The sequence below is a fragment of the Tyto alba genome, unplaced genomic scaffold (assembly GCF_018691265.1).
Source record: "Tyto alba isolate M040663 unplaced genomic scaffold, T.alba_DEE_v4.0 Super-Scaffold_14, whole genome shotgun sequence".
NCBI lineage: Eukaryota > Metazoa > Chordata > Aves > Strigiformes > Tytonidae > Tyto > Tyto alba.
The window spans coordinates 57,801,529-57,814,665 of record NW_024881276.1 but is presented as its reverse complement, the minus strand read 5'-3'; the positions used below and the strand labels follow the sequence as shown (position 1 = coordinate 57,814,665).

The window sequence follows — 13,137 nt, the reverse complement described above, 5'->3', positions numbered from 1 at the left end:
CCACCAGTGGTTGAGGACAAACTTTTGAAAATGCAAGAGTCTGTGCTTATATACAGTGAATTTAAAAAACTAGGTCTTGTCTGTGTTTCATGTCTCTATTGCAGAGACATCTGGAAAGATAGAAGGACTCCTGTACCTCTGTATGCAGATTTTTACTGTATTATTTGTCTCCTGTGACCCACTACCTTTCACTAAGCCAATCTTGTATTTATATCTGATGAGAAACAGGAAGGGGAGATGGTTGTGATAGGCTGAAAACTACAGAGACACTGATATGGGTATGAGCACATCATACAGATGCTAAATACTAGTAGGAAGCTAAATAGCACAGGTACACTAACAAGGGGGAGTTCAGGGTTGTCATGGGGTGGTTTAGGGGTGAGGTAGTCACGGGAAGAAAACACCGCTCAGTGACATGGAATCTAAAATATATTTACTAAATCAGATGGGCATAGTGAGAAGGTAGCAATTCCTATTCTAAGATTTCTGGCATGTGCACATACACACAAATTGTACAGCAAACACATCAATCAAACCTCCCCAGTGCAGCTATAGCCAGCATCTTGAACTCAGGTGAACAAGACGCTCACTCCAACCTAAGTCCAGGATGGTCACCTGGATATTAATGTGGACCTCAGACTCAGTCTTCTACAGTATTGGACATTAGTTAATGTGTTTGTCTAGAGGAGCTCTTGTCTCAAATATTTCTCTAACTTAGATGATTGGCAGAAGTCAATGTTGGCCTTGCTAGTCATGACACACCAGGTTGGCCGCTTTGACTTTCTCCATATATGAAGCCAATTAGCATTTGTTACCTGGGTGACAGTCACCTTGTAGCCTCCCACTGTGTATGTAACAAGGATAGAAAGTTTTTAAGTTTTGATGAATGTAATCCAGAACTCTCAGCTAGGCCTCCCGAATAATAGTGATATGTGCCTTTGTTTCTCAGTGAATCTTGGAATCACTTAATGAGTGAGAACAGGACAGGTGTCGTCAAAGTCTCGTTCCATCTGAGTGGTACTTTCAGGCAGGCTTCACTCTGTAGTACTTTCTGTTAGGGCCTGAGCGTGCCTGTAGGCATTAATGTCCCCAACCACCTTCATCTGTCACCTCCACCCTCTGCCCATGGGCCCAGGATCTCCATTTAACCTTAGACCTGGGCCTTCAATTATTCCCTAGTCTATGTTGTAGGTGTACCTGTATCCAGCTCTCTCTCTGATCCTGCCTCCTGAATGGACCTGGTACCTATGTGGTAGGTAGCTTTTTTCTTGATGGATCCCCTCATATGCACATCGTTGCTTGTCTCCAGTCATGTCTTTGGTCCTGTATCTTGGATAGACTCTGAACCATGACTCCATGCAACAGCAATGTGCCCTTGTGGCAAAGAAAACTAATGGTATCCTGGTCTGCATTAGGAGGAATGTTGACAACTGGTTGAGAGAGGTGATCCTTTCCCTCTGCTCAGCTCTGGTAAGGCCACACCTGGCGTCCTGTGTCTGGGCTCCCCAGTAAAAGAGAGACATGGACATACTGGAGAGTATCCAGAAAAGATCCACAAATATGATTAAGGGACTGGAACATGTCTCATACGAGGAGAGACTAGGAGAGCTGGGATTGTTCAACCTGGAGAAGAAAAGGCTTCCAGGGATCTTGTGAATGTGCACAAATACTTGAAGGAAGTATGCAAAGAGGACAGAGACAGGCTCTTTTCAGTGGTGTCCAGTGACAGGACCAGAGGCAGCAGGCACACACTGAAATGCAGGAAGTTTCTTCTAAACACAGGGAAACACTTTATTACTCTGAGGGTGACTAAGGACTGGAGCACATCATCCAGAGAGCTTGTGGAGTCTCCATCCTTGGAGATAATTAAAAGCCGCCCAGGCCCTGGGCAACTGGCTCTGGGTGGCCCTGCTTGAACTCAGTGGGTGGACAAGATAACCTCCAGAGGTCTCTTCCAACCTCAAATATTCTGTGTTTCTGTGAAAGGCTGCATTTTAGCCTCCTTTTCAATCCTGTCTCTGGATCACAGTCCAGCTCAATCTTCTTTTGCTCCTGATTGCACTTCCTGAATATATCCTGGACCTGGTTCACTGCTTGCCTTGCTTGGGACTGTTGGTTAAACCCTGCACCCTACTCTGCTTGCTTTGTTCAGGTGCTGTAGGACTATGCCCTGGTTAGTGATTGCACTGCCTGAGCTGTGGTTACCCTCAGTTCCTGGTTTGCCTTCCCCACTGGCCCTTGCTACTTCTTGTCGTGTTTCTCAGCAGTATATACATAACTAATAATGCCTAGACATATTCATACAGTCTCTCTTCACAGTAGTTTCCAGGAGAAAGTAGTAGAAGCCAAACATAGAGAATGATGAGGGGTTTCAGCAGGGAGCGGAGAAGATTTATCAGCCATGCTGGAGAAGTGATTCAGTATGAGCTTCAAGAATGATCTTTAACAGGAATGATTTGTGCAAGCCTTGGATGCAAAATCAAGCATTACAGTGTAAAACAAGGGAGATTTTTTTTTTTTTCATGTGCAAGAGGACAATAATCTAACTGGGAAGAGCATAACATGAACTAATGTCTGGGAGCTGAAATCAGTGATGTACTGAAGCCTTATTGGGGTGCTGGAGCATGTCCAAAGAAGATCAATGAAGCTGGTGGAGTGTCTAGAGAACAAGTTGTATGAAGAGTAGCTGAGGGAACTGGGGTTGTTTAGTCTGGAGAAAAGGAGGCTGAGGAGAGACCTTATTGCTCTCTACAACTACCCAAAAGGAAGTTGTAGAGAGGTGGATGTCAGTTTCTCCTCCCTGGTAGCAAGCAATAGAACAGGATGAAATGGCCTCAAGTTGCATTGGGGGAGGTTTAAATTAAAAATTTGGAAAGATTTCTTCACCAAAAGGGTTATCAAACATTGGAACAGGCTGCCCAGGGAAGTGGTTGAGTCACCATTCCTGGAGGTGGTTAAAGGACAGGTAGGTGTGGCACTTAGGGACATGGCTTTGTGGTGAACTTGGCAGTGTTAAATTTACAGTTGGACTCGATAATCTTAAAGGTCTTTTCCAACCTAAATGATTCTATGATTCTATCAAATATCTCCTGATGGAAATAAGTCTGAAATACTCAGGAGTGAAGGTACTCAACTACTGAAACAAATTATCAAGAAAGGATGTGTTTTCTTCACTTCTTGAAGTCAGCATTACTTTCTTTATTATCTTAGTGAAAAGTAAAATTAAACTTATACATTTTTGGTGTGCAATATGAAAGATATCAAGACGATAATTTAATGGCCCCTTCTGGCCTCTTTACAGATACATGAGCTCATGAAAATGGTAGCTCTGAAATTAGTTTCCAAACTGGTTTTGGAAGTTTGGCCTTGGCTTGTTGATGCCAGCTGCTGGCAGACTGAGGTCTTCTCATGGTTTATCTTTTCCAAGAAAAGGAGGTATTTACCCAGTTTATTCTTTTGTAAGGCTCCATTGGGTGGAGACAATAAAGGAAAAATGCATTTTCATACCACCTGTAGCTGTTCTCTAATCTGGAGTTGATGGGTCATCTTTGACACTGCAAAGACTGACCTAAATTATGTACAGGTTATTCTAAGCAATTAACATATGGTATAGGCAAAGATTGGCTGCTCTCTACACATGTTTATTCTTCTTCTTAGGAATGTTTGTGACATGCCCTAGGGAGTGGAACAATTCCTTCTGGGCCAGGTTCATCAGTCTGGACAACCTTATTGTCACTATAGAGACATCACAAGATGGGAATGGACAAGACTCTTGACCTGTGGAGATGTGAGTAGTACTTCCCTTGCTTTTTGAACTCTGTTCATCAATAGCTCTGGCCTGTTACTTTCAGTCTTCTTCCAAGGGTTACATTTTGATAATAGTCAAACTTTAATTTTCACAGCCTTCCTGCATCTCTCACATGATACCGTCATCTTACATCCTTATCCAGTGTTGGATGCAGTAGAACAGTGTGTCTATCCTCTAGCAATATAAAAACACTAGCATCACTCCAATCACATATCAGGGTGGGTGTAGGCAAAAGTACAGAAGAATATTCTAAAGACCCATATGCATGTTAAACAGGAGTACACCATAGACGTAATGCTGCTCACACATGTCCTGCCAGTGTTTCTTTTTGTGTAGGAGTTAAAAAATGTATTTGTTATTTTCTTTTATTCTCACTCTGAAATATATACATATTTTTTTTTTTTTTTTTTGTCCAAATAAGTGTGTAAACTTCATTTACCTATATTTTAGATTCTGTACTATGAGCAAAAGAGCAACTTGGTCTTCATGGCTTGTTTAGTACTTGGCTTCTATGATGAGAAAGGCAGCAGTGAGGCCCTTCTGTAACAGCAGTGGGAATTACATTTCATAATAAAGAAATGGGGGAGCTATGCTGGTGTGTAGATGCTTCCATACTTTCCATCTGGCAACATGCATGATATTGCAGACAATGCCAAAAAAGACTTAGGTTTTTTCCTTCCTCTGCACCCAGTAAATTTATGACTGTAAAACCACAGGATCATGTTTTCTGCCCTCCACCTCCATTTTTCTTTTCTTCATTTAGCCTAAGATTGGACCCATCTTTTCAGATTATGAACTGCTGTGGCACAAATATTGACAAGGTTGGGATGAAACGTAGGAAGTTGATTTTTGCTAATGCTGACAAGCTGTGCCACTGTCCATCTAAATAGTGCTGTGCAGTAGGCATGGGTTGGTTAATGCCCTAAATACTCTAAGATGGCTAGAAGTGAATTGTAAGTTCTAACTATTTTATTTGGGGTTTCTGAATCCAATAGCCCAATAGTGTCAAAGATGCTGCAGCTCCTTTTCCTTATGTTTCCTTGGTTTTTCCACTAACAACGCTGAGTGTGTATTCCCAAATGTCATAGAAACACATGCACAATACAAATGTATATACACATGCAGCAGCCACACAAATCAATACAGACAGAAACACTCATGCAAACACAGATGGCACTAAGAGACCTGCATGTATGAGCCCCTGAGGCCTGCAGCCCCACTCCACTTACTGGTACAGACCCACTCACTCACAGGTACAAACACTCATTCACTCCTCCACGCACACATGCTGGACCACAGGAGCTGGACTTAGACACTCAGTGTACCCATCAACTGGCCCCAGATTCCCCAATCCTCTAGTTACATCATATACCCCACATGCACACAGGGACCCACACTTACACTCTATGGATCTCCCAGAAACTGGCCTTAGACATACAGTCTGCTTGCTAGCTGGCACTGAATACTCTCTCCCCCAGCTGCTGGTACTGGAATGTGGAAGCCTCTGAAACCTGCAGCCCCACTCCAGTTGTTGGTACACACTGTAAGTACTGAATAAGCTTTCTACTGTTCTCATAACAGATAAATTATTCTTAGTGAAAATTCTTTAATGTGAGTTCCTTATGATACTACACATCACTGGAAAGGGTGTAGTAGGACGTTATTGCTACAAAAGACCAAATGAAAAAACAACAACTCATGCTTCTTGAATGGAAAAGAAACTAAAATTTTATTCCTAATTCAAGGACCTGGGTTCTCAACCCGTGAGCATTAAGAAGGTGTGAGTTTTAAAGATATGATACAATACAATATGATGTGATATGGAAATATGGTGAAAAACCAACATTGATTACAACAATGTGGAAAGAACAGGAGGGGTACAGAGATTCACCAGGAAATAACATTCAGTCATTCTTAGACAGAAGCACAGATCCTTTGCTATAATTTGCTGTGTTCTTGTTGATGTGATGAAGAGGACTCTTCATTTATTCTCTATACAACTTGCCACCAGCCTAATTGAAAACAAAACAGAACGAACAAATAAAAAAAAAATAAGCAAAAGGAACAAATACAATAATCTAAGAAATAATAGACCATATTTATCAGTGTCTCAACTGTTGTGTCTCCTGAGAACATTAACAGAAATTACCATGTTTTATCTCCTTGCTCTGTCCCTTTTTTGTACCACGGAAGTATCTTGACCCATACAAATTATTTAGTTACATACTGAACTACAATCTCGGCACACAATTTAGTGTGTTAGATGACTAATCTGGTGGCCGTCTACATTAGTGACTGCGTCAGTGGACAAGGGAAGAGCTAAAGATGTCATCTATCTGGACTTCTGTAAGGCCTTTGATACAGCCCACCACAACATTCTTGCTGCTAAGGTGGAGAGATATGTGTTTAATGGATGGACTGTTACAAGTTATTGGATGGATGTCCACATCTGAAGAGTTACAATCAATGGCTCGATGTCCAGGTAGAAACCAGTAACAAGTAGTGTCCTCAAGGGTCTGGACTGGGACTGACACCATTTAATATCAGTGTGATAATTTAATTACCAGTGTGTCACTGATGGGGGGACTGAATGCACTGTCATCAAGTTTGCAGGTGGCACCACTCTGAGTAGGGCAGCTGATACGCTTGAGGGAAGGGATGCCATCCAGAGGGACCCAGAAATGCCTGAGAAATGGGCCCATGTGAACATCATGAAGTTCAACAAGGCCAAGTGCAAAGTCCTTCACCTGGGGGTCCAGGCAATCACCAGGATCGGTACAGACTGGGGGGATGAATGGTTAGAGAGCAGCCCTGTGGAGAAGGACTTGGGGATGCTGGTGGATGAAAAATTGTATGTCAGTTGGACATGTGCACTTGCAGTCCAGACAGGCAGCTGTGTCCTGGGCTTCATTAAAAGAAGTGTGGCCAGCGGGTTGAGGGAGGTGATTCTGCCCCTCTGCTCTCACATGACCCCCCCCTGGAGCCCCGCATCCAGTTCTGGGGGCCCCCAGCACAAGGAAGACATGGGCATGTTTGACCGGGTTCAGAAGAGGGCCATAAAAACGATCAGAGGGCTGGAACACCTCTCCCATGAAGAAAGGCTGAGAGAGTTGGGGTTGTTTAGCTTGAAGAAGAAAAGACTCCAGGGAGACATTCTTGCAGCCTTTCATTATACAAGGAGGCTTATGAAAAAGATAGAGACTTTTTACCAAGGTCTGCAGTGACAGGACTAGGGGCAACAATTTCAAACTGATACAGGGTAGCTTTAGATTAGATATAAGGAAGAAATCTGTTATGATGTGGGCAGTAAGACACTGGAACAGGTTGCTCAGAGAAGCTGTGGATGTCCCATCATTGGAAGTATTCAAAGTTGAGTTGGAAGGGCATTTCAGCAACTTGATCTAGTGGAAAATGTCCCTATTCATGGTAGGGGTGTTGGACTAGATGATCTTTAAAGGTCCCTTCCGACCCAAACTATTCTGTGTTTTTATGACTGTGATCCAGTAAAGCACAAGCCTATTCCATCTAGTACCCTTGGAAAAGGACACAAAGACATTATTGAGATTGTGTTCATACTCACCCTCAACATCTCCCAGTCCTGCTTTTAAAGGAACAAGTCCTGAAGCTTCCACTACTCTCACTGGGAATATCTTTCAGCCATATGAGAAACTTACTGATAAAAATTATTTCCTGGTAGTTAGTTAAGTCTCTCTCATTTGTTCAGATTTATCCCATTGTTCTTTGTAAATCTTTGTAAGTCTTTGTTCAGATTTATCCCACGTATCTCCTCAAAACCCGTGCTTATTATTTCACTGCAGGCATGAGTCCCTTTTCCATGCTTACAGAAAGGTATCATAAATATGATATTTCCCTTCTTTACTTTCTGGAGTTGTCCTTCATTTTCATCTTTTTTCCATGTGTTTAAATAGTATTTTGAGAAGGAGTTTCTCTTCTAGATAGCATTGGTTTTATTTGAGTACTGGAAAAACAATAATAGAAAACTCATCACATGATTTTTCAAACCACCCTGCAAAAATCCTGGCAGAATACATGGAGAACTACCCCACAACTGAGAGCAGATCCAGTCTGTATCCACTGATCCTTGTACTAGTGAGTAAGCTCAACCTTTTAGTGGCACGCTTGCCTACCTTGGCTGTCCACACCAGACTGCTCACCAAAACTGCATAGAGCAAGGCTTTGCTGCAGAGAATGAGGTAAGTGAGCTTCAGAGAATTTCCATAGTGCAAGTAGGACTCTGCAAATCAAACAGCATTTGTGTATTGAATTATCATCATCAGAAGAGACTAGATCTAATGTAGCATTAGCTAAGCAACACAAAGGAACTAGAGCTAAATGAATGGCTCTGTTGACACAAGATAGAAAGGCATGGGAAAGAACACTGTGATTCAAAGAATGGAAAGAGAAAGCGAGTCTAGGAAAGACAGCAATTGACTTTATGCTAAGAAAGTATGTCCTGATTGGGAATGTTTAACCATTGTGTTGCTACACCTACTGAAAAACTAGGCTGTTCATGTGAATCCCTCCTAGGAACTCAAATTAAACTGAATCACAAGATACAAATTTTTTTCACCTGTTATTGTCAGTGGCCTTCTGAGTGCTGCTGATATATTAGGGAGGTATTACATAGCACAGAATAATATGGTATCTAGAATTTTTATTCTTGCAGATTTTTCACTCTTAAAGGAATTGCAGTAGTATTGACACCAGTCTGATCTTGGTTCAGCCCTAAGATTCCTGAAGCATTAAAGAAGTTGGTAAGAGTATAAATATGTATACATAGAGGAAAGAAACATAATTTTTAATATTGATATCCTCACAGTTTGGAGGAGAATGTGACTTGTAATGAGAAATATTCTGAACTTGATGGTAAGAAATATTCAGAATTCCAGATTCCGAATCTTGATGTCATAATCACTTGGCTAAGTATTAATTTTTAATTTCATGGCTGAACAAGCAGATTCCCAACAGAAGGCAGTGTTAAGGACTGGAAGAGATGATAAAAAGAGCAAATTACACTCTATAGGAAGGCTTCACAATTTCTTCTGTTATTGCAAAAGGGAATCATAAAGAAGACCTAATAAAATCAAAACACAACTACATACAGCATGCACGTACAACCCTTCTAAAGTTCTTCTTTTTTTTTTTTACTCTAACATACAAATCACTTAGATGAAGAAGTACAAGTTATTCTTGTAGTGGAAATATCACACGGCTTGTACTTAGCATCAGTAAAACTGGAAGCAAAATACCTACAGATATTTGTCTGTGAGAAGACACACGTACCTTCCGTGAGTGCACAACCTGAAAGAGAAAAATGAACTGAAAGTCATGTTTCTCTTCAATGTAAATAGAACACAAATTTTAGATGTTTCAATTTACAATATACCACCTGATTCATTTTACTATACTACATATTTTTTATACTATTCATTTAACTATAATACAGAAATTTCTCAGTGAAAATCTGAAGAAACCTTTCAAAAACTATAGCTGTATAATGATAATGTGGATACAGAGGCCCAGGAATATGAAGAGACATATACAAATACCTACATATTTACATATATATTTTTGCCATAACAACACCCTGTATAGAAGCTGGACATAGATGTGTTTCACATCATAGCCCACACCCTTTTGATTTGTGATTTCTAGTTTGTACAGCATGGTGATACACATTTTTTACTCACCAGCATCACCATAGATTAATTTGTGTATCGATTCCAGTGTTCCATTCTTAAAAAAATTGGCCACACACTCGAAACGATTTAAAGGGTTGAACCATTCCTGGGCTGAGATCCTCAGGCGGCTGGTCAATGAATAAGTACTCCCATTCTGTGTGGAAAACTCATCTGTCCCCACGCCTTCTGTCCTTTTAGCACCATTCACCTTCCAGACCAGATTCAGGTGGTCAGGGTAGAAACCAGAGGCCAGGCATACCAATGTGGCCTTGCTCTTCTGTTGGATCTCTTGTTTCGATGGGGAAAAGATGGCCACAACTGGAGGTATGATTTCATCATTCTTCCCTAAAACAGAAAGCAGTATTGACCAGAATCTCCCATTACTATCTTCAATCAGAAACCCCTTAAAATTGTACTGTATTTGTGCTGTGTGACTGCTGATATATCTGGTCTTTTAACGAATTTCTACTAGATGATTTATATCTATTAGATAGGTAGACACCAGGAAACTGGAAGTCTTTACCCATTACACAGAAGCATAAAAGATGTGGCTACAGAAGTGCATGAATGTTTGAATTTGTGGTATTGCCTCTGTCAGAAGAATAGGAAAGCTGAAAAGAAGCTGAGCAAACAGGTAGGCAGAAAACTACCCAGTAGTGCTATAGAGCCTGTGTTTGTAATATTGTACTAATAGATAATAGTCTGTGTTATAAGGCGCAAACATCTTCACATTCCTTGAGATGTACTAAGACATGATGTTTATTGCAGTTTTCAGAATTATACTGCCGTGTAATACCTTACATGAACCTCCCCATTTGAGAGGTGACTTGAGCGGAAAGAGCTAATCTTTCTCTGTGTCTGAAGTGAAGAACACTTTAGGCAGGTAACCTGAGTCTGCCTCGGACAAGTTTTGCTTTAGCTCTTAACTTCTGATCCTCTTCTAAGACTATGAAATGTCTCTTTATGTTATTTAATATTTAGGTTATCCTGGGTATGAGAAACCCTCATCCTAGGCTACACATCTTCCCAAAATGATACAAGATTCTCTACACTCACAAGTTGTCCCCTGCCCTAAAGGGCTTAATGCCTACATACAAGACTAAACCAAATAGACTTCTATAGTCAGAAGTATATACAAGGCAACAATGAGATGTTACTCAGAAGCTAGGCACAGATCCTAAAAAGCGACTTTTTTTTTTTTTTTTTTTTTTCCCCCATATACTTTATTAGAGTGCCTTTTTTATTCATCTAGCATGGTAAGCTCACCGATCGTTGTATCCAGGTCTGCAGAATGCACATGGAAACAGAAATGCAGAGAAAACTACGGAGCCAAAGAGAAAACTTACTTTTTTTCAGTGTGAAGGCACTGTAAATTGTAGATATTCTTCCTGATCACTCCCTCCTTTCTAGAGTGGAGAGAATGTTCAGAATTGGCAGAAACTTCTATCTTGCATAGATCTTGACCCCTAAGCCTTAGTGTTTTCTTTCAACTATTAGGCTTACTCATGATTGTCGGTGCTTAGTCTACAAAGATGACTTGGGTGCTTTTGTGAAAAAGTGCAAGCTTGTACAGACTTCAGAAGAGGTAACTAGATAGTAATAGAGACAATGCCCTAGAAGGTTTGGCACTGCTCTGCTTTCCTTCCAGTGGATATGAGGAGAGGTTGATCACTTTCACTGATCTGTTCTAGTACTTGGCTTTATGAATTTTCTTCCTGTCCTAACATTTTTTCTGACACAAATTAATTGGCTTATAGCCTAAATGGCTAATAAGTGAAGGCATGTAAACAGATAGGGAAGACAGTAAAGAAAAATGAGAGACCTTTAACAGACTAAAGCAAAAAAAGACAAAGAGGCATGCAGGTGAAAAAGGCAGACAGAAAGAATGATAAAACTACTGGAAAGACAAAGCCAGAGAATAAGCATGCTTGAAATGGAATAAGGATACTTATACAAGCAAGAACAGAGGCAATCAGAAAAAAGTGTTGTCAACAGCCCATTCTGTTCTGGTCTTCCACAGTGTTCATAGTAGACACTGGCACAATGCTTGGTTTCCCTGCCTGACTCAACAGACACAGGAAGCCAGACTTCACCTCTGAAATGTTGCTTTTGACTGTTACATAGATGAACTGCAAAAACTTGCAGACCAAAGAATTTCCCAACCTCTATAATGTTTGTTCCCAACATGTTTTCTTGGGGAATGGGATGAAACAGAATTATTTCTTCCTTTCTCCCTTCATGAAGTTCCCAGTAAGGGAAGAGAAAAGCAACAGACACAAGGATCTCAAAATTCATGCGTGCAAATCCTACACTTCCATATTAGCACATTTCATTTTAATAACCAACCAATAAACATTAATTCTGTCATCATGGGTGTATGAAAAAAAAATCATTATTCTGCTATTAATTAAGAATACTCTTGCCCCTTAAACCAGTATCACGTGTATCACAAAGATCTGACTTCTGTCTTAGTAGGACTGTGAGTTTTGTTCCACTGCCAAAGTACAGTCTTTCATTATTCACACTGTTTTGCAGCTGCTGGAAAACCTCTCCTCTACTCTTAGTCCTCTGAGCCAAACATGCGGACTAACTCTCCCCTCGTGGTACTAGCAAAAGAAGAAACACACAATACATTAATTTATTGTCCCCTAAAAAAAAAAATAAAGGTCTGTAAGGAAACACCACATCTGTGTGTCTAGCCAGGTGAGATCAATCTCAGAAATACCTCTTCCAGAGCCCTTTTTCTTCAGGCTTATGTGAATTGTTTGCTGCAGCTTTCATTATTTCTTTAGAGGACATTTATCTATTTATCTAGGTGTACTATTAGAAAATAATCTCCCATATGCAGACAGAATAATTTTCTTTGCTTATTTTCAACTAAACAGCCTAATTTCCTTAATTTCCTCATTTCATTTCAACATCATGAATATTCCTCTCTTGTAAAATATTTTTTTTTTAATTTATTTTACTTACTTTACTTATATGTTGTAATATATAACACAGGACCGTAGTCCACTCTCCCCACTGTAGCAGTTCCTAACCATCCCTCCTTTTCTCCTTCCCTAGAAGAAAGTCTCTGCTTTTATTCTCTCTGCTCTCTTAGCTATGATTATAAAAGTTATCTGCATGATTCACTATGGACAATGAGGGATCAGTGTATTGATTTTCGTCGGTTCAGGCACCACACTGAAGTTCAAAAAACATGCTGATCACTGATTTTTTCCTATGGAGATGTGATTTTATCACTCATAATCATTTCATTCTGCAGTGGAAATGTGTAGTATGAAAGCCTGAGTTATCAATTCTTCTGACTCCAGGAGCAACACAATGAGAATAAGAGATCACCATCATTTATGAGAGTCTTAGAAGCAACCTTGTTTTCCCTTGAATTTGGAGGAGAGAGACCCCAAATTCAGAAATGTGGCCCAGAGAAACATTCCCTGAGAGCTACTTTTAATTTAACTGAACCACATATTCTGTTTCTGTGGTTTTCAGTGGCCGTCTGAGCATCTACTCTGAAATCGAGAGATCATTGTCCTAAATGATCTTTTCACCTTCATCCTGACAAGCCTATTTTGTTGAAACAAACTTGCTGTGCTGTGGAGAGTTGTTTTCTACAACAACAAG

The 13,137-nt window shown here is 40.4% G+C and overlaps 1 protein-coding gene across 1 annotated transcript in view; it reads right to left on the bottom strand.

Moving 5' to 3' along the window:
* Nucleotides 1-5,513: 5,513 nt before the first annotated feature.
* The window catches only part of LOC104369276 (T cell receptor beta constant 2), a 34,270-nt gene continuing 26,646 nt past the window's right edge, over nt 5,514-13,137 (bottom strand). Inside the window, exons 5-8 of the mRNA XM_042788837.1 lie at nt 9,520-9,855; nt 9,113-9,130; nt 7,957-8,063; nt 5,514-5,820 (exon numbers count right to left, since the gene is read on the bottom strand). Of these exons, the coding sequence (XP_042644771.1) occupies nt 5,794-5,820; nt 7,957-8,063; nt 9,113-9,130; nt 9,520-9,855 (488 nt within the window). The 3' untranslated portion in view covers nt 5,514-5,793. The remainder of the gene's footprint in view (nt 5,821-7,956; nt 8,064-9,112; nt 9,131-9,519; nt 9,856-13,137) is intronic.